General features: G+C 42.5%; 1 protein-coding gene across 1 annotated transcript in view; it reads left to right on the top strand.

Annotated features, from left to right (window-relative positions):
• The first annotated feature begins 2,090 nt into the window (after positions 1–2,090).
• The window catches only part of DUPD1 (dual specificity phosphatase and pro isomerase domain containing 1), a 24,690-nt gene continuing 790 nt past the window's right edge, over positions 2,091–25,990 (top strand). The window contains exons 1-3 of the mRNA XM_009888658.1: positions 2,091–2,220; positions 10,848–11,061; positions 21,075–21,295. Coding sequence (XP_009886960.1) covers positions 10,877–11,061; positions 21,075–21,295 — 406 coding nt within the window. The 5' untranslated portion in view covers positions 2,091–2,220; positions 10,848–10,876. The remainder of the gene's footprint in view (positions 2,221–10,847; positions 11,062–21,074; positions 21,296–25,990) is intronic.

Below are 25,990 nucleotides of genomic sequence, written 5' to 3' on the forward strand. Positions count from 1 at the left end.
GACCCTACAGAGAGAGGAGCACAAGGGCTCATATTGTTTTGACAGCCAGGCAGACAAACAAATACTTCTGTTTCAGCTTAATATTCCCGGAACTCAAAATGCCAGCCTGAAAAAACAATACCACAAAACACTGTCGTGCCATCAGTCTGACATCAGAAAGACAACCCTGAGGAGTGACAGCCCAACAGAAGCAACAGACCACTGACCATCCCCACACCGTGTCACCCGGGGCGCACAGACCTTCCATCGCACACCTACAGAGCAGCCTCCTCTCGCCAGCACTGCCCGTCTGCTGTATCATCTTACCCATATTCCCCCATACTGGGTCGGCTGCAGGGATAAAAATAAAACAACCGCTGCTAGTTTCTGTTATATGGTGTCTGTATCTCCTCCTCCGTGAAGTTTCTCTGTTATCAGTATAGAATTAATTTGCACAACAACCTTCCAAGGTAACTTAGAAGGCACAGCAGGCTTCCAACATCTAAGCTCTTTCTCATTTTAAGAGCGACTATCTGAATAATTGGCAGGGAGGAGCTTGGCTGCTCTGTAATACAGAAACTTGGCTGGAGCGATGCTGTTAGCATGGAACAGCAGCAGATCCAATGCCCAGACCTTGAACTGAAACTGCCTGTTATTACTTCACATCTGTACTGCAGTATTAGCCCCACGCCATGACCAAGTCTGGTCCTGGTCCTTCTGGGATGAACTTTTATCTTTTAAACAGAGAGGGGATGACAGAGGTGGTGGAAGGATTTGAAGTAACATTAGAGATAACTGACATAGTCAGGAACTTGTGTCCCACTAAAAATTAATGGCACCTACAGTGGGACTTGGATAGTTTGGAAAAAACACTTGGGCAACCTGAAACATTGGTCAGGCACAGGCATTTGTGTTCACAGAAGACTTTCTGTTCTTGCAAGAGATGAAAAAAGTTCCGTGGTAAGTATACATCAACAATTGGCTGCTTTTTGCGTGCACTGGGGTGAGAGTGGGGAGCACTGTGAGCCTGCAAGATAAGCAAGCAGCAGGTCTGCTCAGAGAGATCGTTTTCAAGATGGTCATCTCAATAGACAGGGCCAGGAGGCCCCAAAAAGCAGGTGCAGAGACCAATGGGCTACATCCCAGTATCATGTGCTTGTCCTGACTGGTCTCTTTGCCTCCTTCCCCCACTCCCAGGCAGAAAACAACAGATCTAAAGAATTTCCCCTGAGAAATATCGATACTTACGTGACAGCTAGAGCTTCTTATGCCATTGCAAAGCCTGGCTCCCGCAGCGCCAAAATCCCATTATTCCTAATGAAGTTGGCAACGCTGAGGCATGGTTTGCTGCAGAACAAACGTTTGGGGAGAGGGTATTGTGTACCAGCTCCTCAGAGGCGATCACCAATCCCTCTAGCAGGCAGCCCTGTGGGCCATGAAGCTCACCACTCTCCCAGTGGACGGAGCGCTGGAGTAGAAGAGGTGCAGCTCTGACACCGGGGAACCCAGATTTGATCCTTGATGAATCTGGCTTACTACAGAAAGCTTTAGACTTTCTGCATTAGGAAGGCATGGAGCTTTTCAGGAAAACTTTTTAGGAAAGTAGGGAGTTTTTCAAAGGTTGGAGAATGTACCTCCACCTCTTTTTGGTGGGCTGAGCCCATGTCACCAGAGCTGAGCAGGGATGAGCACCACATCCCTTTCTCAGCAGAGAAAGGCATTTCAGAAGTCAGATGGATACAGAGAGCTGCAGCGCTGGAGAAAACCAAGAGTAGGTAGGGGATGGTAGCTTTCTGGTGGTGCACATGCAAGAGATGAGGATTTTGTCAGGATGACACCTCTCCCATTGCCCGTTGCGCCAGTGCCAAATCACTTGTGCACGACATGACAGAAAACAGCAGCGCAATGCTGCTAAACCACATAGCATCGGGCTTGACAAGGGGGTAAGAAGATAAAAGGTGAGTTTTGTTTTATTATAGTCGACATGCAGGCATCACGTTATCTTAGTCATACTGAGGCTAGGTAGCTAAATTGCCAGGTTTAATGTTTCAGGTCACATCAGGGAATAGTTTTACCAGCAGATGTAAAGATCGTCCTTTGGAGTGGGTAGCACTCAAGGTCAGAGTCAGCAAATCCTCCTCTAAAAATAGACTCTAGTTGCAAAGTTGGTAAGATTTCTTTTGTTGGTTCTGCTGCACTTCACAGGACCCAGCTACCTAGAGCAGCTACCTAAGCTTACAGGTAAGGCTAAGCAACATACATTTTCTGCTGTACTTCTTGTGCTCCTTTGCTTCCTTTTATAACCTAGTTTAGTAAATCAGGGAGAGGACTGAGACCTGGCAAACTTGCTAAGGTAACTGATAAGCTTTTTTTTTCCTGCAACAAGTTTATGAAGTTAAAACTATTGCAGAGTCAAAGATGTTTTGAAAGTATAGCTTATAATTTTTCAAAAAACAAATTGGTCATGTCACAGAAATTACTGTATCAAATTGGAAGTTAGGTGCCTAAACTATTATCTTAGAGATAATTTCAATTTAAATTTTAAAAGTTAGAAATAAAAATGCAATTTTTCAAGCTTTTGTGACATCTGTCCAAGAATATTTTGTTTATTCTTCCATAATTGCTCCACCCTACAGACAAATCTAACTTTTCCAATTGAATTACAATTCTATCAGAAGACGCTGTGTTTTAAGTTTCTTTGGGCACCCTCATAATATTTAATGAAATCTCAGCTTAATCTGTTTTAAATTAACCAGTTCAGTCAACAATAAAGAATGAGGGCAAAAATAAGTTTTTAAAAAGTCATCTGTGGCTTAGAAATTCATTGAAATAACTGGTTAGTTTTGAATATTCACAGCAGGAGGGTCTGGGAAATTATTGCACTGAGGTTATGATTCTTCTGGTTTTAAACTGTTTAAAGACAAATGCATTGGATGAACTCTTTTACAGTCCCTCAATGCTTCAAGCATAAGAACGCAGAAGTAAAATAAAGCAACTGCAGTAAATGACAGTTTTTGGTGAAGACTAGGACAGGAATAAGGAACACAGGGTTGTGTTATTCTTCTCTTAAGTATCCTGCAGATACCCCAGCATTTTCCAGTTTTGGGTGTACACCACTTTGCTTAATTCTTTTAGAGCTCTTTTAGAGAAAGATTTTTTTTGAAAGCTTTACTCCTCCTCCGTCCCAAAAAGTATTTGCACAAAATTATTTTTTTTTTTTTAGTCTAGTGTTAGCAAAAAAACCCACCCAAGGAGCCTTTGTGGCACCGTACCTCATTGCAGCCCCTCGGGGTGCAGCCAGCGCCAGGTTACACAGGAAAGCAAACAGCTCTTCACGGCTGTTGCTGGTGCTTGGAGCCTGAGCAAAATGTCATAGGGACGGCATATCAGGGAACACCATTTTAAATTCATTTTGTTAAATCACCCGACAAAGCAAGCTTTTGCTACTGCAGCTAACCAACTCTCAGCTCAACTGATGTACTGCAGTCACGGACAGCTTAGAAACCAAAGCACTGTTTACCCTCCTCCCAAGTGCAAACACTGCGCTCCAGACGGTATGTGCACTGGCTTCTGCAAGGAGAACTTTCCAGTTTATAAAACAGCCCTCTGCTTAGTCATACTCAAAAAGGGTATGTACTTCTTCACCCTGAAGGGAGGTATGTACCTGGCATGCCAGCTGGAAATGGAAGAACAAAACATTTCTTAATAATTCAGGAACTTGCTCAATAGGGTCCCCTCTTGCTATTTCTGAAGACCCTCAGTCATTAGAATTGATTTTTGTCTGCCTTCAGCGTGGAAAGACTGCTTCCCTGGAAACAGATCAGTAAACTGGATTCAAGCCTTTTGTACATTTTTTGGGGTTTTTTTTTTGTTTTTTTGAAAGTATAGAAAAACTGGTATTCTCCATCCTTACCTTCTTCAGGTACGTCCCTCTCTTGTACACACTTGCTACAGACACTGTCTCTCCTCAAAGGTCCAATCTATGGTAGGTACTAAACTGAAAGGTGTAAGTAAATAAAAGCATTATTTTTGCAGTTGTCTGGAAGCCAAAAAGCTTTGGACACCCTAGAAGATAGATGTCCTCTGATTTCAGTGGTGTTTAATTCTACCTGATAAATAAAAACATTAAAATAAGTCAGCTCTCCATACATCAGAAAAGAAAATAGGAATAATTTCTCAGTAACAAGCAATTCATGCACAAAAGTGATTTCTTAATCATAATTACAGGCTTTTTTTCCCCCTTTATTGTTCTTTCAAATTTAGTGTTCATGGCAGTAGATAAAGTCACTCCTCAGACTTGAGGGTCAAACCACTGACTAATTTCAAGGGCACCATGTTTATCTCCTACTGCACTGGTGTGGGCATAAGGTCTACTGAAACATCATTATTTCTGTAGACTTCTCATGGCAGGCCCAGAGCTGACAGATAGCCTGCTTTGGTTATTTTTTTTCCCCTTTCTTGGCATCTTGAAAAAAAAACCACAACAAACCAAAAACCCAAACCCAAACCTTAAGATATCACAGTTCCACTCCTTTTCCAGAGCTGTCATCAGGAAAGAGGTAGGAAGCAAAATCTGAAAGCATCAAAACAGGAATAAGATTAAAATCTGCCTTCACATTTACAAATAGTCTGTATATTTAGGTGTTTGCTGGCTGCTGAAAACCTTCAATTCCCAGCTAAACCAGAAGAATTTGCAATTGCTTGGTATTTTCAGGGAGCAGTAGGTTTTAGACAACTCTCTGTGTACAAAGCGAGGCTGGTACACTTGTGCACACCAAATTAAATCTAATAAAGCCAGCATCAAAAGCCTCACTAGCACAGGTGATTGATGTCACATGGGCTGGGAGAACTCCCATGAGCAGGAAACACGGGTGGTAAAGAATTTCAGCTATTCTGCTATATAAATATGGACTGAAGTGGGCACTAAGGCAAGGAAGCCCTGTGCCCTATGTCAGGCAGGACAGAATAGCTAACAGGATTACAGTGTTCCTTCTGAAGGAAAGAGGGGGGAAATTGTCTTCTGTCTCCATTTTTCTTCCCACCTTTTATTTGTTTAGTTTCTCTCCTTGCTTGTTTGTATCAATACCATCGGGCTCCGACTGTACTGGGGATGTGTAGCTTCAGGCACACAAACACAGCTACAAATTGGCAGGCAGAGTATGTACACTTGGGACAACAGCAGTGATGAAGGAACCCCCCTTGGGTCAGGGAGGGGGGCAGAAAAGAAGGGGAGAAGGTACATAGGTCCTTCCAAAGGACAAAGGCCTTTTCTGTGCATGTCTGCTTTTTTTTTTTTTAAATCTCTACAGCTGACTTGGATCTTAACTCCCAGGCATAAATCTTGCCAAATTGTTTACATCTTTATACACAGCACTAAGGCTTGCACAGCACGTTGAGCCAAAAATATTAAGCAGCATAGTATTTTTTTAATGTAGATAATGACTTATAGCTTTCAGTTTCAAAGTACTCAGAAACTTCCACCACATCTGGAAAACCAGCATTAGAAATGTACACGCCACCACTGAAGCTCTGACGTTCACCTCTAGATATGAACCTCAGGTTTTTCCCCCCTATCTGTGGAATTACCAAGCTGTAGAGCTCATGACTGATGTTTCCAAAAGCATTAGCTAACCCTCTACAAATTTTGGGGTGAGGGAGGCACATCCCTCCAGTTGAACAAATTTGAAAAGGGGCCACTATGGTCTGTGACTTCTCAGAGCTTTCCTGGAAATTTTGGCTTAATTTGGGTAGTTCAAGGGACTCAGAACAAGGCACAGAAAGGAAATTTTTCACTGCCATATCACTGCTCCAGCCACTAGACTGTGTTCCTTCTCCAAATTAAAAGCAGATAGACTGGCAGATTTCCCTTTTTTTTTTTTTCCCCTTGCACTTTCTTTCCTCCCTCCCCGTTTTGTTAAAAATAAAATAAAAAAGCTGAAGAGCCCTATAAGCAATTCCATTTGGCAGCTGTAGAGTGGATAGCGAACATAAAGAAGAGATTCCTTTGCTGTGCCTAATGCATGCTGCTTATCCAAATTAGCCACACAATTACTTCTATCAATGCAGAAGTAGTTTAATGTTTTTTTTTTCTAGTGCACAGCACTTGAGAACGACTTAAAATGCAGTGTAATTTGCTACAGTGTACGTCCTGAAGTGGCTCGCTAATGAAAAGAGGATTAAGTCTCCATTATTCTGAATTACCATTTTGTGAAATCACTAACAATATTTTCATTTGTATACATATAACCCAAGGGGGAGAAATATTCCAGCCATCCAAGTGATTAACAAATAAAATTCATTAGATAACATGCACTTTGGTCTTATTTATTAAGAGAAAGATTAGGGTATAAAAATGCAGATGACTGAATTTTTATCATCCTTGTTCCGATAATACACTTAAGTCCATGACAGCATAATTGGTGAGCACTGGCAGTTCAGTGTTATAGTCACACGCTGGACTGAGAAGCAGAACAACCCACAGGGCGTCAGGCTCGGCAGATGAAATCGTGCAGGCTTGAGCATCGTACCCCAGTGCCACTGAGGTGGACCCAGCGCTCGGCTGCCAACCCACCACTGCAGGGTGGGCGCAGAGAGGGAAGGGGAAGGTCTCAGCAGCCTGCCCAACCTGACCTTGGCACAGGGCAGCAGAGAGTGAGAGAGAAGCCGTGGCTTGGGCACAGGGCAAGAGCGGGACGAGTTGCAGATTGCCCTGCCTCGCTGGAAGGGAACTGCTGGCCCCAGTGCATGGCTCCATTCCTCACTACGCCCCGAAGCTGGGCTCAAACCTTCCAGCCAAGGAGAACCTCTCTGGGACGAGGGCTGCTCCGGCTAGCTGACTCTCTCTTCATCCCTCCCCCATGAAATAAGAAAGGCTGTCCCGTGCTGGAGCAGCACTTCCAGGAGCAAGCAGGGTGCAGAGCCTCTTATGCAAAGGACGTGAGGACCATCCCTACCCCAAAGGGCTTTCACATCCAAGGCTGTGTGTCCCCAGCACAGTGTGGTGCCATGAAGCAACCACCAAGCTGGTACAAGAAAGCTGCACTGGTACATCATTCAGCCTGCACTAATTAGTCTATCAGGCAAAGCATTTTAGCCCAAGTGAAGCACTGCAAGGGGTGGGAGGCTGCTCCGACGAGCCTGTGCAGGGGAAAACCTGCAGTCTGCCCGCCATGCCACTGTGCCCGGTGAACACCCTGCAAGGGACCATCTCCCCCCACCAGAGATCTGCAAAAAAATCTTAGCTTTCCCTGCTTGGGCTTGTGCTAGACAGTCATCCTTATATAGACAAACAGTCGTCCTTATATCCACAACAGTATTAAGAACAACCACAAAAAAAAATAATTCCAGTCCACTTTTCTTTTTTTTTTTTTTTTTTTTTTTTTTTAAATCCAAGAAGGCAGGCCAAGGGAACAGTCTTCCCACAGCTCCCTTTGGTGTACACAGAGCAGTCATTACTAGATGAGGTTAGACATCCCTGGTTCCTGCAAAGACACAAGCCTTTCCGTCCTTCTCCCCGCAACCCAGTGCTTCATGGCAATTAATTCCAGAGCTCAAGTAGCAAGCCAGCCCCTTTTTTCCTCTTTCCCACCCATTCTAGTTAAACTTCTTACTTAGTCTAGAGTAAAATCTGAAATACATATTTTATTAGAGGAACTTCAACTGATGCTTTCCTGTGCTCTAATTCAATTTAAAAATCCCCGCAGCAGATAACATTGGCAAGGCATAAAAGAACATAGCTTACTTGAAAGTTCAGGGAGCATATGGCTTCCCAGGACAGACAGAAACAAGTATTTCTCAGCAGAGGTCTAACTTTGAGAGTGCTAACCAAGCTTCAAACTGAGACGGTGTTACAGTACCACAAACGGTCGTTTGCAGATGTAATTGCCCTATTTTGAGGTCTGCAGTCTACAAGCAGGACTATTGGTGTAACAAATCAATGTGCTGTGGCCACCGAGTGCGATTACTGATTACATTGCTTCCTCTTCTTCCCTTCGTTTCCTCCCCTCCCATGTTACGGAGCCGTGAATAAACGCAGTGTCAGTCCTTCAGCATCAAGGCAACAGGCTCTCAGTGAAGATAATTCCTTACTAGACAAACAGCAGCTCTTATCAAGTTCTAGACAACAGCCTATTCTCTCCCAAAGTCAGACTGTTTTAAATTTGTATCTCCGACAGTCTAACATTATCTACTCTGTTAAGTCTGCATGCAGAACTAGCATAATTCTGGCACAGGAAGGAAAAAGGGAATGGCTACCGGGGGCACAGAGATGGGACTTGGTGCTACTCAGAGGCACGCAAGACCAAGAACAAGGTAAATTTGCTAGAAACTGCAACTCTCAGAGCCCTTTACAAATCTCAACAGAGGACCACTTAGCTGAACATCATCATCATGATGTTTCAGCTTGGCTGAAAGATAGATCCCCTTGCCAGTGTAAGCAAGCCAATTTTTGAACAAAGGTGTACACATGCCAAACAAAAACTGACTCCATAATCTTGCCTAGCTTTGGAGTAGGAAAACAGGAATCATTTTGCTTTTTCAAGTTTTGTGGAAAAACAGAACATGACAGGCATAAAAGAGCCCAAACTGGGGAAACAAACCCCATGGGCACATGGGATGTCAGTGAAAAATGGTCATCCTGCTTGCAGGAGAGCTCTACAACAGCTGCACGAAGGCACTAGCCAGATTTCTGTAATTAAAAGGACACAAATGTCACCAGCAGCCAGCACAAAAAAATTTGTGGGAGCCAGTACAGGATTTGTTGCCTGCAAGAATGGTGGATTTTGGCAGACTGTACTCACACACTTTGTAAGATCAAGCCCAACTCCACGTCTTCTTTCACAAGTCTCCTACAGAACTGCAAGGTTCAACTTCTCCCTTCAGGAGGACAAGAAACAGGAGCAACCGCTGCCTTGAGACATCAGGCAGTCCAGCAGGAGAACCAAGACCGACCCAACAGGGAGACAGAGCAGACAAGAAAGTCTGCAGCAGAAGGCTGGCGACATGGAAAAAAGGAAACTTGGTTCAGAGGACAAGAGGGAAAGATGGTTAAGTGACAACTGGCAAGAGGGTAAATGGGAGGTCAGGCATGTAGCCAGCCCCAAATTCTAGTTCCTAGAGGTTTGCTGTAGCATAAAGATCAGCTGCATGAGCAGTTTAACTTCCTGCTGACAACCTGCAGAACAAAACGTGCTTTGCCTTCAGAAATGTGCAAATCCATAGAAGAAAACCAAAGGAGACATTACAACACCCATACCCCTCACAATAATTCTTCTCCGACATTGTGCCTGGATCTTTGACATGATTATTTGTCTGGTAGTGTGCAGAGTTCAGAAAAGCTCTCATGTACACCTGTAGCACTTGTCAATCTCTCCCTTGTTTTTTCTTCTTTACTGAGAATACATGGAGTATTGTACCTTAGCTCTCCCTCTGCAAAATTTTCTTCAAGTAATCAAAAAATTAAAATAAAATTAAACTGAAAAACACTTGACCTGAACACATCCAACACTGTATGCGTGGGGATACCACAGGACAGTGCAGTGCCCCACCTGAGCTAAGGAGCACAGCATCGCACTCTTGCAGCTGTACTGCACTGGCAGCAGCTGGTAGGGTCACTGCTGGTGCAAGGGTCTCTGTATCACACATATTTCATTGGGCTTTTACCCAAGATACTTCAGCTGCAGGGAATTAGGAAAGTTAAACATGGATGCAAAAGACCCACTTGTCCAACAGACAAGAATATTCTTGCAAACCTATAGTTACTTGCCGTGTACTAAGGTAGTGTCTTCATAAAGGCATGGATGGGGGAGGTGTCAAGACTCAAGTTAGTCTCTGGCCTTTAACTTCACTCACCAGCTTTGTGAAATCTCCAGCCTGCCCTCTGAGCTCCCATTGTTGACTCCACAGCTGAGGGAGGCAAACTATACAGAGGGAAGTCTACATCTTGGGCCGCAGCTGAGGAAATCACAGCAAGCAGGAGAGAATCTGGAGCTTCAAGAGGGGTGTAAAGCTGACACCAAAGGATTCAATACCAGCCAATAGCTCAAATACAAGAGAGATCAAGGTTGTCAGTTCTGAGCAATACAACTCTGACAGCACGACCAGGCAAAGGGTGTTGGTTTTGGCAACATTAATGATACTCTGATTTTAGCTACAGGATAACGTGACATTGCTCCCTTCTATATGTTCATCAGTGCTTCTTCCTACCCACTTGGCATGTATACATCTAGGTTAGGAAAAAAAAAAAAAAAAAAAAAGAGTGAACCCGAAAAGAAGGAAGTCCTTGAGCCCATCCTAGCTAAAAATATTTTGTCAGTCAGTGGTGCTGCAAAAAGGCAAACTCTTATTTCTGCACAAAGCCTACAAGGTTCAGTGTGCATTAAGATCTTGAAAGAGTACACAAGTACACCCAGGATCCACCTGAACGGACACATTTAATCTCCCTGCATTGCTGAAAATCACATAAAGGAGAATCCTTTAGGAGATTCACAATTAATGATGAAGTAACATCTTAAATTTCCCTGACTCAGTTCCCCTAGCTGCTCTAGATCCCTTGGGTCCGGCTGCTAGACCTAAAATTCTTACCAGTGGATTTTCCAGGAAACTAATTCCCAGTGGAGATCAAACTTCAGTGCTCACAAACCTTTGCCTTTTGCTCCCGTTGCTGGTGAGCTTGTCCAACAAAGTACTCCTTGCCCAGTTCAGGGGAGGCGGAAATCCAGGTGCAAGTCTGTGTCTGCCACAGAGCAGATACATCCATCTCATACCATGCCCAGCTCAATCACAGCTGGCCAGTGTTGCTCTCAGCATCCTACAGCTGGAGCAGAACTCACTTGCTTTGTTCTTAACATTCTGTTTGGATTGCATTCCAGTTGCTGGCACATCCTGAGTGCACTACTCCATGGACAAGATGTCATCAGCAGGTTTGAATGCTGGGAAGAAAAATGCATACGCAGCAATCAAAGCAGATCCTGATGAGGAATACTGTACCCCAGGTGCATTCGAATTGGAGCGACTCTTCTGGAAAGGATGCCCAAAGTACACTCACGTCAATGAAGTCTGGCCCAACCTCTACATAGGAGATGAGTAAGTGTACACAGTACCTCTCTACATAGCAGATGAGTAAGTGTACATGTTACATCCTTTCCACATAGGATGACTAAGCTGTACTAAATACAGCTCACCAACACAGCAAGGTGTTTCTTTCCTCCTCCTACCCATTCACTAGTATTTAGCGGTCATGATGTGATTTGATGAGCTACTGACAGATGCCGGAGTTCAACAGAGCAATTGGAGTCTGGCATGGCCCTTCCAGATATGGGCACACAGTGCTGGTTGCTGTGTGGCGGGGTCTGCTGGTAAAGACTGAGCAACAGGAGCAGTTGTGGCACCAGCGTAGGCTGCAGAGGTTGAAAGTAGTCACGATCTATTTTTAAATGTCTCATTTCAAGGAGTAATTTGTCATTTATTTCCGAGTGAAAGTCTGGCCAGAGTTACACTGACAGAAGGGCATGGCCTAGATGTGTTAGACCACAGCTTGGGTTGGTTTAAGCCTAAAATGTAATTCTTGAAAAGTGACTGAAGAGACAGCTCAACCCGCAGCAACATTTCCGCATTTCCAAGCCTGTGCTTGTGTACACGTACTCTGCATTTCCAAATTGCTCAAGAGACTAAAACAAACAGAACCCTGTGGAAGGCAAAGCTGCAGAGATGCGTCTCACTGATCAGACCAAGTGTGATTTGGAAAAAAACCAAACCCACAAAACAGACTTAGCTCTGCTGAGCACAGGACTAAGCTAGAAACAGCATATTCTGACAAGCAGAGATGACTGCTGCAGCAGGGAGACATGCCATCAGAAAATCCCCTGACCCAAACCATGAGCAGAGCAAGAGAACTTTCCTTACCCCTTAGGCATTATTGGTCCCCTTCCCATTCTTCTCTACATGCTGAACTAACATGACATTTATTTTACACAATCACTGTATGGCACAAGCAGGAGCCCCACTGGCTCCAAAGTTCTCAATAATTTTTTTAAAAGGTCCTAAAATTCATCTGTTGCCAGCTTATAAAAGAGGAAAGATATACAGCTTTGAAAGTTACAAGACTCCTAATATCATCAACCAATTACTTCTGTGGCGCCAGAAGCAACAGAAAGACACACAAGAGTTCTGGGCTTTAACCAAGCTGGGGCCCCCAACTTTAGAGACAGAAGAAAAAAAAATAAAAATATATATTTTAAGCTTTGGGAAGAGCCTAGCCAAATGACTCGGGAACAAGGAAAAGGGTGTTGAGTTGTCTTCTTCCTATCCTACCCTGCCCCTCTTGTTAGATATTTCCAACTCAAGGTTCAGGGTCAAGAACAGCCTCTTCTGGCATTTATTTTCTATGTCCTTATTCAAAAATACCAGCAGAATTATGCTGAATGAAGCGTTAGAATAATTTCCCTCTTTCCTCTGTGATAACGCTACGGCTCTGCGCTCTCAGCCAAGGGATCTGATGAGACAACAGGTCTTTGGACAGTCACCCTCCAAGCCCAGGATACCAGACACTGAACGCTTTCCTGTAATCATTCCTGAAGCAGTGGCTTGTCACACCTCATAATTTAATAAATGCTAGGAGGTGTGATACGCCTGCCCTTAGTACAAACGAACCAGAGAAACAGAAAAACAAGCTTCTTCAGAGGTACTTTGAGCTACACCCGCTTGCGAAGGGCCGTATATTTCTGCAGGGGACAAGTCTAAAATCAGGAGGAAAAGCAACAGGGCTTCAAGGGGAAACAATTCCCCCACATGACTGGGACAAAAGAATGAGAAAGGCAATGGAGAAGGAAAAAGAACTGAGGACGCGGGGTGGAGGTGGTGGTAAACAGAAGTGAAACTTCTCCAGCAAATTGGGCTCCCTGAAAGAGGAGCTATTATCAGCTGGATAAAGGCAAACATGACATTCAGTAGCAGACAAATATGAGATGAGAACTGGTCTGCAGACAAGATGCAGCTTTTATTACCAGAACTAAAATGTTACTTCAAACAGGCAAAGTCCAGGGACCTCTATCTTTCCTCGGCCAGCTCCACATCTTACTTCTGACCAATAGCTTCTCCCTTCAGTGTGGCAGGGTGTTTTGTATTGTTTTATTTTAAGATCTTGCTGTAGCACTGGTCGCCAAAGAGCTGCCATGGAGACGTGAACAGATGTTGGGTGTATTTGCATCCTTAGCCATGCTAAATTAAGGTTGATCTTGAAAGAATTTAGTGGAGCTCATCAACAAAATCAAGTGAACACACACATGCAGAGTTTATCTTCAGAGCCTTCACATCTGTGCTTCATTCCTTCCTCCTGCATTTACAAGGTTAACAGGACTTGTGACTGCTTATGGAAATGCTAATTAATTACCCTGACTACATAACCACATCTTCCTTCTAATGCAATACAGGCTATCAAGGAGCCCTGTGAGGCCACTCAATCCTTTTGTTACAAGGCTTTGCTGCAGATGTTGCCCAGAGGCAATGAAATCTCCATGAGCCTGTCAGGCCCAGAATAATCAAAGCCTCAAAATATAACATGCTGTGTTCAGCTCCAACTGAAATTTTCCTCCAGCAAGTTCCAAGGACTTTTAAAGACCAGACACTGGAACTTGTAGGAGACAGCCCAGTGATAGGAATAAAACACGCTTTGCCAAGGTTTTGATTCATCAGCTACCAGGATTAGTACTTGCATGTATCCTCCTCACATCTAGAAGCCTTCTAAAGGGACAGACTGTCTTGCTCCTTTCTTTCACTGGCCACCAGGTTACTCTCATGGGCAGTTTTACTGCCAATCCCAAAACTGCTTGGTTGACCACAATCACACGGAAAACCTCTGCCAGTTATGCAGCTTGTAGTTTTCTTCTTGTGGCTTTTCAGTGATCACCTTATTACCTGAGATGATGTTCGTGGTAGCACATTTCTGAATTTCAAAGAATATTTTAGCTGAAGACAAAGGCCTCCCAAGATTTTCTTTTCCTCTTAACCATCACCAAGCTGTTACTAGGATTCAAAGCCTGATCACAATTTCAGGTGTTTCTGTGTTCTCAAACTACTCCCAGAGGAAAAGTCGTCCTCTGGAGACTAATTCCTCACAGATTAAATATGAAAAAAAAATTGTGGATATACAGCTGAATTGAGCTTGCACTTCAAGAAAGCTCTGGTCTGTGTTTGGCCCAGTAGAGACCCAGGGCTTATGGTCTTGAGAACTAGCACAGGTAAGCTTCAACAAGACACATGAGTAACTCAAACCTACAGATTGGAGTGTATGATAATTAAAATACATAACTAAACTTTAAATATACGCTTAACTAGAACTCATCCTCTCCTCTTCCCTTTCTCCAGAAAAGCAATACAGCAGGGATTTTTCCAAGTGACGAAGTAGAGAGACAATTTATACTGATCTAGAAGAAAAGAGATGGGACTCACTCAGGGCAGCAAATAGCTACCTCCCACGGTTTAGCTTTATGATCTCCTAGCATCTACACCAGTATTAATAATGCAAAAATAGGAGCATATGCAGATTTAGATTATAACAATGCTCTTGAGGACACAGTTTCAACTCTGCTAGTATGAGAATCTGCCAACTGTAACAGCAGTTTAACAATCCAGAAAATCAGATCCGTAACACTAGACCATAAATCTCTTAAAGCAGCAATGGTTTCCAAGACAAGTAACCCTTCCCCACACAACACCCCTGTCTATAGGTGATTTCTAACACTTGGTGAGTGACTGAAGTCAAGATCAGGAGCTGACTGACTACATCATGTGTTTGATGCCTTTGCTGTATAGAAAGCAGAGAGGTATTTCTTGTATCTAGGTTGCATCCCTTACAAACCCAATATTCACCGTTTGGGGCTGGAAGAAAATGGACTACTAAATCTTTTTCTACCACATATTACAAAGACCCTGTTCAGTATTTTCAGTGGTACCTAAAAATCCTTCTAATTCACAATGAGCAGGAGGTATCCACAGAAATGGAGCAACACCTCAGAAAGAAAAGGGGATACAATGCTACCCTATCTCTAGATTCCCTCAGTGCTGGAGTTACCAAAGGAAACTGGGTCAGTATTATGGGAAATTCTCAACATCTCTCCTCAGGAGGGAGAACTGCCAGATTTTCTTAAGAAAGTGTCAGTACTGCCTATATTCAGGAAACTTCTTTCTGACACTGACCATCTGGTAAATTATCATCCTGCATCAAGCTTTCCGTCAGCGTTTAAGAAAATGGAAAATTTTGAGAGAGACAATTCCTCTTCTAGTAACATGTTGCCTCAGATTTCCTTGTGTTTTGTCAATCTGGGTCACGTCGACCTGTGGGCTTTAACAGTCTATACTGAAACATGTTTCCATTGCTCAACCTTCGCACGAAGCTTAAGAGACTTGGCTCTACTTAGAGCGTATAAGCATACCTGTCCTCCGGTTGACCAGTACCAGCAGTAAGGTGCTGACTTACCTGTGGTGGGAGCTGCCCTGCCCACAACCCCATGAGGTGTTTCGGAGCATTACTTCCCTTCCTTTAGATGCACTTGGGTTTTCACGAGCTGCCTTCTCTTCCCTTTGTTAGCTGCTTTTTATATACTTAAAGCTTGACGTGGAGGTGTGGGCTGCAGTGCCTCTTTTTCCCTCTCTTGCAACTCCACTGGTTTGGGCATCTTCCTGATGGAAGCAGCTGGGACTAAAGCTTGTTATGACAGGATTTTTGAAAAGAGAGAGAAGGGATTTGGTACACTGGAGACGGCAACTTGAAAGGAAGGATTTTCTTTCACATTATGACTACTTACATTGTTGCTTCCAGAAGAAGGCACAGTTTGCTGCAGCACTCACTTTTAATCCTATGAATCTCAGCTTTAAAACTGACAGCAGGCATAGTTTAAGTCTTGGACAAGCCCTTTACTTGCCCTTGCACAACTCAAGAGACGTAAATAGTCTTTTGGGAACCATCTGAAAATGGATGACATTTTTGTTTGGGTCAGTTCTCCTTGGAGATAGTCTGTTATTATCAATATAGCCCTATGTGAAAGTGATTTTATCTCCACTTTTCACCATTTAGGTGGCATTCCCATATCAAAGTGCTCCCCCTTGCCTGAGAATTTCAAAAACATGTTTATGAGTCCATCTGTCCTACAGTAAATGCAGGGTCTGATTCAGCAAAGCACCGAGCTTTTGCCTAACACGCTTCGCTATAGAGAGAAGGACTTCTGGGTATGCTTAACTTTTAGCATATGTTTATGCGCTCTGAATTGAAGAGCTGAGGAGTTTTTACATGGGACCAATCTGCCCAGTTCACCTCTCATTAAACTGAATTACACTGAAATTTTCACTGTTATCTCCCAGTGCCACACTTCACCTTCTCTGCACAGGAACACATTGAAGGCAGACACTGGAGACCACAGTTGCACCGAATAAAAGGAAATCAAGTGCTAATAGCACAGATGGTGGAGATATACAAAATCAAAACAATTGCAAGAGTACTCAAATGCTTATGGCTTCACCTACACTGGAATTTGTAGCAAACTCTACAATGGCTACTTAAAATTTAATCATAATCACAAAAATGGAAATAATAAATTGCAATTTATTAGGAAACAGCAGTACCCAAAGAGGGAAAAAGGAATATGTTAGCTTGACTATTAAATTCGGCTAGTGAGCCAACTACAAGGGAAAAAAATCCGCGCCATTTCTAGCTGAAAGTGAATTAGAAATAAGGGTTATAAATCCTCCATTAAGGTATATGATTTACATACCACTGAATGATTCTATGCTATTAGTCACCTCAACCAATCAGATATTTGCAGATATTTATGCTTGATTTATTCCTTCCTTTCATCTCAAATATTGATACCTCAGGCATGGTAAAAACTGCAAGGAAGACCAAAAGCATTCCCCCTTGGGACATAACCAGGAGTATCATGAATGACGACATACCAAAAAAAAGTAGGCTCTGCTTAAAGCAAGCAAACAGATAACGAGGGATACTACCACAACAGCATCTACACAACAGAATCAGCTGAGGTTGGAAAGCAAGCCAGGCCATCACACAAAGCTGAACTCCATCACACCGATGGCTAAAGCCAGTCTAAGCAAACACATGAAGGGGCACAGTAACATTTCCATTTTCAGCCATGTGGGTTCCATGGGTGTTCCCATACACGAGGGCCTACCAGCCTGTTTCTTGCTCTCTGTTAACTGGCAATCAATCTGCTGCAAACCCAGCATGACCTCAAGTTTAACTGCCTATATTATGGCAGTGTCAGAGTCTCAGCACAGGCCATTCCTGCCCAATAGTATTTATGATCAATGGGCAAGGTAAAAAGACAGCTGACAGGAGTGAAAAAGCAGACAAACCTGGGTCAGTATGACAAGTGGTGGTCCAGCTGGGCTGTCTGCCTAGCTTTTGGGGAGGGGTTTTGCAAGAAAAGAGATGAAGAAAATTTTTGAAAGAATAGTAGAGATATCTTTCATGAAAACAATGACCAAGTGCAAGACTGGGGGGATGGAGAGAAAGGAGAAAGAGCATAAGTGCTTCCTAGTCTCCATATCAAGTCTGAAACCAAGCACTCTTGCTCTTGAAAAATCATGTCACTTCAGCTTTCTTCAAAAGACGCAGATTCTAAAGCCAAAGGCAAGCACCTCTTGCAGTCCAGTGAACCCTATTTTGTATTACACAGTAACTGTTTCCTCAGATCTCTACAAAACATCATGAACCTTAGAAAAACCTTAGAAACCTTACGAAAAGCTTTCCATAGATCATATTGTTCAGGGTATCTGCTGGAAGAAAAGTACCCAACATCCCTTTACAGATTACACGCAGTAGCTCATCCTGCAGATGCGCAAGCCACATACCCACAGGACCTACACTGACCATGCTCCACTTAGCCAGGGCAAATGTGTTAGGTCTTGGTTCAACTAACAGGTTCTACAACACCCACACACAGCACAGTTTGAGTATCTATTCCAGGGAAAACGTGGAGATCTTAACAGATTTGAGTGCTCAACACTGAGCATTCATTTTCTGGAAGTTTTCAAGATTAGCAACGTCAGTAGAAAGAAGAAAATGTGCATCCTTATTATAAAGAAAAAGATTGTATCGGGCAAGGTTACGTTCAGTCCAAAAGGATATCGCTGAATCAGTTTACATATCAAGTGCAATTAAAAAGCAGATTAACGTTTTAAAATCAGCCTATTCTAAGCATTGAGGAAAACCATACAAACTCCTCAGTGCCACAAACAGCGGAGTAGATAACCCTCCAAGTATTTCCTTGGTACACTTGCAATTTACTTTAAAAAAAAAAAAAAAAAAAAGGGATTTCGCAGAAGATTTAGTTACATCTGAGCATTTACGATGGGCTTTTTGCAACTGCATTCAAGATTGATCCATCGCTGCTTCCAATTCCCTTCCCAGCCCAAGTCATGGGAAACAGTGAGCTAACAGAGTAACAATGTGCATATTCCCACACTCCAACAGGCCAAGGGCCAGACAACGCTGATGCAAATTGTGATACAAAATGAACACCTAACTGCCTTGCCTTCAGTTGATTAAATAAAAAGGAGAGGGATTAATTCCATCCTGGGGCCCAACTTTGCAGTATGCAGCTACAGGCAAGACTGGGAGGTAGAGGGGGAAGTTCCCAGGAGCTTGGCCAGAGTGAGCCAACTGCTTATGCAGTTAGTGAAAGACAGTATTCCTTCTTTCTGAATACCTATTGAAACTCTGGGGCCACTGAACACTTAAAAATGCGATCCTAAGACATAGAACAAGGCTGTAAGTGCAACCATCAGAAACAAATGCATTAGATGCGCCCACTGTGTCAAAAGGCAATCTCCTGAGAACCTAATCAAGGAAGCAGGAAAATTGGATTTCAGATGAATGTAAGTGTCAAATATTAATGATTGTCATGTGACCTATTGTTTGTCACTGTTCTTGCTCAGAACAACTTCATCATTTAATTCAAATGCCATTTATTAGCCTGAGCAGTACCCACAGAAACCAAAGCTTGGCAGTATCTACAGTCCATCAAAAACCTTGTTTTTCCACTGACCCTAACGACACTGCAGTCCTACATGCTATTCAGCGTGTAGGTCTCCACTTGCAGGGGTTCTAGTTGAGCACAGATCTCTGACCTGAAACCATCAGTCTTTCATGGATTGTTGGATATATGCTTCGGGCCAAGTCTGGTGAATGGAAAACATATTTTCCCTACCCCAGCACCAGGGAGGCAAAACAAATTAAGAATTAATTTGAAAACAGTTCACCTCAAGCACATCAGAACCAAGAGAAGTAGTTATTCACTGCACCTTTACTCTTGGGCCAGGACATTTAATCTGTTTAAGTACAGACCATCCTTATAGTCCAGAACTGAAGTGCCTTTGCTGGCAAAGCGTATAGAGCATATCCACTTGAAGAAACTCTTAAGGCACAAGTCTTCCAGAAGGAGGGAGAAAAAGAAACATCTTTATAGGTAAATCACTGCAACGAAAATACAAAGGGAAGGAGTGAGCATTATTTAACCTGAGGTGAAGGTGGCAAGTCACAGCACTAGCAGCAAGATGCTGCTGCTGCTCTGTCTGGACAGAGTCTCCTGGGCTTAGGCAGGCATCACCACACTAACTGGAGGTTTTATTTTTTTTTTTAAATCATCATATCAGGGACTTATGACATTATTTCATAGCAAAAATGCCAGTAGGGTCAAGACATTATCATTCCTGACCAGAAAGGAATTTCTGCAGGGAGAATGGTCAACTCAGAAAAGCCAGTTACCATGACCTTAATTTAAATCAGGAAGAGCAGAGGTGAGACCTTAAGTATCCATATCCCAGTTAAATGCTCTAATCACTAGGTTCTTGACTGCTCAAAGAAGGATTTTGACTTTCACAGAAGCTGGGAAGGTGGTGCCAACTTCAAGCTATTCTGAGCTGTCACCACCAGAATTATGAAACACAACAGGTAGCCCACCACAACATCCTATGCGACAGCAGCTGCATTTACACATTGAAATGTTCAGGAAACATTCACGGAGAGAGGTATTTTTGGTTGGAAAAAGCTGTTTCACATCATGCACTAATTCATTTATGGCAGCAGTAGTTATGTGAAAATATATTAACAGAATAAAGCTCATGCAATTCTTTGTAAAAAGCTCAGTAGTCTTCCTAGGCACTAATGAAACTTGACAGCTTTTCCAGAACAAAACTTTCCGAAATTAAGCTTTCTGTAATGTAACAAAAAAGTTTTTGCATGCCTGTCCACAAACTGCACTTTTTGAGGAATTTCAGGCTGCTGGCAAACACTTAGATTGGGCATTGGGCACACAAAACTCTAGGATTTCCTCTCCTGTCTGCCTTCCCTTGTCTAAGTGAAGAAAGGACAAGAATAAATTAGAAAATTGGGCTAAATATACGACTTTCAGCTTTCACCAAAGGCTAATATCCAATTGCCATATCTAGCTCTTTTTGCTTTAGACCTCTAGTTTAATCAAACATGACAGTAAAAGGAAACTGGATAGGAAGCTGTGACCACAGAAGGGCAATTTTAAAAATTATTTTTATTTTTTAAAATAGAAATGGAGAAAAAAATCAGTAACTTCTTTTAGGGATAAAGAGCTTCTTTTTGAATCCCAGATGATCTTACTACTCATATATCACTGACTTTTATTAGTTCTGCAATATCAATTGATGGGACAGAAGGGGAAAGCGGCATTCAGGGGTCCTATTTCAAGTTCTGCCACTGATGCGCTTTTATGATTTTAAATAATTTATTGAATTTCTTTCTGTATCTTAAGTTTCTTCTTCTACAAGATGGATAGATACCAGTATTGCCTACATTACAAAGGTGCCAGGAAAATACATTCATTTTTAAGGTGCTCTGAGGACTTGGGAGAAATAACTATGAACTCCAGAAGGATCATTCACTCTGAATGACAATATCTTAAGATCTTTACAATGGTAAATGATGAATTTTGAAGCATTATCAGTTTTGTTAACATTTGGAATGTAACAAATCAGTGATTTATTTTTTTTTCCCTTGCTTGCTAAGTGAGCAAGAAGCTTCTTCACTTACACGACAGTTCTTGTTTTAACAGGAAAACCGCGTTAGATCGCTACAGCCTTGAGAAGGCAGGCTTCACCCACATCCTCAATGCGGCCCACGGTCAGCGGAATGTGGACACAGGACCAGAGTATTATCACGACATGAACGTGGAGTACCATGGAGTGGAAGCAGATGATCTCCCCACTTTCAAGCTCAGCCAGTTCTTTTATTCAGCTTCTAAATTCATTGATAATGCGCTTCAGGATGAAAGAAGTAAGGACGGTGCTGAAAATGGTTGAAAACAGTACAGTTACTTCATCCGATTATCAGCATAGTTCCATGTCATTCAACCTTGTGGGAATTAAACAATACAGTTTCATGAATACAGTTTAACAGCGAATTAAAACTAGTAGCAGAGAACTAGTTTAAGAGACAGTAGTGATGTAACTAGGACTTTTCTCACTGCAGAGCTCGTACCAGCCCAAGAGTCCCTTACCAAGCACTTCGATATAAGTCCACATCGCAGCTTGCATTAAGGTCTCCTGTCTGATAAGAGGGTTTTTGTTGTTGTGTTGACTCCTTCATAAACACATCAGAGACAAACAGACATTACATAGGTTCCATGAATTAGCTGCCTTTTCCTCAAATTAGTCCCTATTAAGAAAGGTTTAATGAATATTGGTTGCAGAGCGGTGGGAGTGGAACACAAGTGCTCTGCAGAGATTCCAGGCTGTCACTCCACAGCTTCATGCTCTGCAGCATTAGATTCACTCTACAAATATAAAAACCACCTTCCCACCTGGCCATCAGATCTAACCCAAGCTATAACAGATTTATTGCTCGGCCATCTTCCAAGCAGCAGGGGACCAAAATAACTCTGACAGCAGAGATCTAGAAACATTACATTAAAACCTTTATAATTTCTCAGCTTGATTACTACAAGTCATTATTTGCTGACCTCCAGCAGCGTTCTATCAGAATGCTTTACACTGATGTGAAGTGCTACAGACTAGGCACACTGCCTTTCAGTATTACTCCTACTCCTTACCCCAACAACAGGCTTTTTTTTTTTTTTAAAAAAAAAAAAAACTTGACAGGATATTTTACCAGAAACTACCTGAGAAATTTAAGACTTTCAAAACTACAAAGATCTTAATATCAGAGGATCACATATCAATTTTCTAGCCTCCTGTCAGCTTCTGTTCTTGGCTGCTTAGCTCAGCTGTAGACACAGCTACTACCTGGCTTGCCCCCAGTAGCCGGCCAGGTCTTAAATTTTACCCTTTCAGCAAGTACAGTCTACAGCAACAGTCCCTTCCCTTGTTCAGGAGAAAGTCTTGAAAGGAGTTCAGTTTTAAAAAATCAAAGTCCTAATAGCAGGCGAAACTGCTTCAGGAGCTTACTTGCTTGTGAAGAAAGGTACCTGGCATTTCAAAAAGTAAGTCTGAAGCACTGCCTTTAGGAAGGAGCGGATAACTACCACGCACCTGTGTCTAGCCACGGCTGGAGGCCAGAGGTCAGTATCAGACTGGAGTAGCTGAAATAAGAAATGCAGACTTCCTCACTTCCATCACTCTCCTGTTCCTCTAACACCTTTGTCTGCTGCACAGAGGTAAAGAAACAAGCACAAGGGAAGCAGCAAAGCCTAGATAAAAAACTTGCATCCCAATAAATATTGAGGCAGGGAAGTAGGGTGGGGAGGGTAGTGTCAACCTTTTTGTTTCAAAACCACATCAAAGTCCAGTAAGTTCTGAGACAGTATCAAGCACCAGTTCACCACTGAAACAGAAGACCAAATCAAAGAGTGACTGGATGAACTTCTACAAAACAAACCAAAAAAATAATCTGGACTTAAGTAGGTACTACCAACTGCAATCATTTCTGTAGCTGTGCACTGCCTGCCACATTCACATGGTTTTAAAATAACATAGCTAGGGTCTTTTCTGATGGAGACCAATAAAATAAAGAATTACTGTAACACTCATGAAGAAAAAGACCAAGCTCTTAGCTTTCTCCTAAGGGAAAAGTACACTGAATGACCATCTCCTATCCCAGCCAAAGATATGCATAAAGGCTCATATGCATGGCCCAGGAAGAGACTTAAATGCATGTTAAATGCATGACAATAGCTTTCCAATACACATTTACAAAACAACAGAATGACTCCAGAAGCTAAACTAAAGAGTAGACTGATTCCTCTTATCTTACAGGAGAAAAGACCAAAGGCAAGTAACTAGTGCTGTTCTCCAACAACATAAATGAATTATTTGTGAATGCACACCTATTGCAGACAGGTGCTATGTATTTCAAGTGCCTAATGAAACAATTATTTGTGTGCATCTTCCTAACTGACAAATAGCATCCAGATTCCTAAACAGGATTTTATAGCAAGTAACCAAGTACCTATCTCCAGTGGTAATACAGCATGAAATTGGACTTCAGTATATGGTGCTAAATATTTCTGATCAGTAACACCACTACACTCATTTGCTACTTTGCATTAGAATTGAGCAAATGCAAAGAGAGGGAAAGGGGGAAAACAAAAAAAAACTTTTTACTTTTGCGACCAGAATGTACATATTTGCTACGGCTGTATCACATTGTTTGGGATGTGACCTTCAGCCAGCCAAGTGATCAAATTCATTGACTAGATGTCTTCATATAATGCATTTTGCTGGGAAGCTGCTCAATAGTCAATGTTGTTGAAACAAGCTGTCAAGGCAAATGAAGAAGCCTCTCTCTTTCTGCAACAGGCCAGAAAGCTTGGCGATTTGGATGTTGACAAAACACAATCCTAATGCAGTAATTTTGACTTCAACATTCAAAATCTTTGTGATGGTGAAGAAGCTCCCTGATCAGAGCAGAATTTGCAGACTTTAAGCACAGGCAGATGGACAGAAGAACAGCGAAAGTAGCTCAGCTATGAGCTTTAGAGGCAAACTCAAGACTGTTCACAACTATGCATGCTATCATACAGCTGTGCATAAAGATTTCCCAAAACATGCAATTCAGACCATAGGGCAGCTTAAAATTTATACCAGCGAGGCTTGATTAACCTGAAAGGAACACATTTTTTTAAAGAGGTTTTTAAGTTCCCTTCTATGCTACAGATTTAGTACTCATTCCCTTGGTGTCTTAATTCCACTGAATGTAGAGGGGAACAGCATTTTTATCTCATGTGAAGATGCCATGCGGAAAAAAAGAATACACTAAGGACTGAGAGAATAAAAGCAATGTGAGAAGAAACATGAGACAGATACAAAGATCCAAGGCATTTGACCAAAAACACCCTAACATTCATCACTCCATCTCACTCTGGAAAGGGAGTGCTGCATCTAGACAGATCTTCAAGAAACACAAGCCCAAGTCAAGTGACCAAAATAGTCACAAGGGACATGGCACCACTCAGCCAACCTCTGGCTCTGTGCACTTGTATTTTATATTCAGCCACGCCTTGAAGGATGTAAGTGGCCAGAATCAAAGACTGCAAGAGCGGACTCCCTTCTCGAGGAAAGATGGTTCATATCGGTCTTTACAGCAGAAAAGACTACAGAAGAGACTGAAGAGACTACAAAATAGTACAGAAGGGACGTGGTTCTGCATTTTGCTGTAACAGGCAGTTAGATCTTGAATAGTCACACACAGGAAAGGACATACTTCATTTTCCTAAAGCCAGGAGGCATTTCGGAAAATTGTACAGCCATTTTTTGCCTTTGTGAACACAATATAAAACTGTACATTTTCTCCTAGATCCCCTGCATTTGCCTCCCACACAAAGCAAAGCCTTCCTTGTCCTATCACGTATTTTATCACCTCAACAGCAACCCATTTAGAAGGTGGGAAGCTCTAAAGAGAAGCATGAAGGGCTGAACAAATGAGAGTTTTCATCCGTTTCAAATATTTGCAGTAATAATAGAAGGGATTATCATTTTCCAAGAGAGGAAGAGGCACTTTTCGTTATCAGAGAAACTGGAATTTTGCCAAGATGCCTCTAAGACTATCTGCTGGGATTAGGATGCAGACTGTAACCATTAATCCTCTAGTGTTGGCAGCTCTTGATGCATCCATTACACAGCAGTGCTACTTGTGCCAAGACATCCTCTTGTGCCTGGAAGCAAAGGAGTTAATCAGCAGGAGTCACGGCTTTGCACCCAACGCTTCTCACTAGGCATAGCTAACAGAGATAAACTATTATTGGCCCTGATAGGATTTTTTTTTCCTGTGGCAATTCAGCTTAGCAGGGTGTTAGAGAGAGTGCTCCAAATCTACTTCCTTCAGCAGTTCAACCCTTTGTGAGACCCCCTCAAGGGCTTTGAATCATTTTTGGAAATCTTTTGAAGTGTTTCAAAACCTGTCAATCAGACCTGAACCCACTTACTGTTCTCTTCCTCCACCTCCCCCAGACACAGCAAATGGGGAAGGTTCCACTTTGGCTTACATCCTTGATGGTACCTGAAGCCTTTCTGCCTCCAGAAGTCCAAAGTTAAACCACGCAGTGTCACAAACCTAAATCTTGAGGCACATTTATTCAGAGATGAAAACTATTCGCAGAGACTCTGCATTTACAATATACGAGATACGCCACTGCTGCAAGGAAATTATATAAACCAGAGATGGTGGTGGTGAAATGTTACTTTCATTCAACACGATAGGGTAAGGGTGACAAGCCGGAGATTTCTAAAGAAGCTTTTCTACAGTTTAAGAAGTGGTTTCTTTCTATTCCCCTGGTTATATACCTATTAACTGCTATGGCCCTCCTTATCCTCTGTCCCCAAAAATATCACCGAGCCTTAAAAAAGCCTCGTTAGCTATATTTTACAAATGAAGTACTTGGGCACAAAGTAATGCATTCTAGATCTTGTAGGACATTATTGTCAGAAAAACAACAACAGAAAAAATAATCAAATTTGGTTAATTTTTGTGTCTAGCTGGTAGGAGAGAAAGTCACCTCCATGCACTCCATTTATC

Source organism: Charadrius vociferus, unplaced genomic scaffold (assembly GCF_000708025.1).
Source record: "Charadrius vociferus isolate BGI_N301 unplaced genomic scaffold, ASM70802v2 scaffold187, whole genome shotgun sequence".
NCBI lineage: Eukaryota > Metazoa > Chordata > Aves > Charadriiformes > Charadriidae > Charadrius > Charadrius vociferus.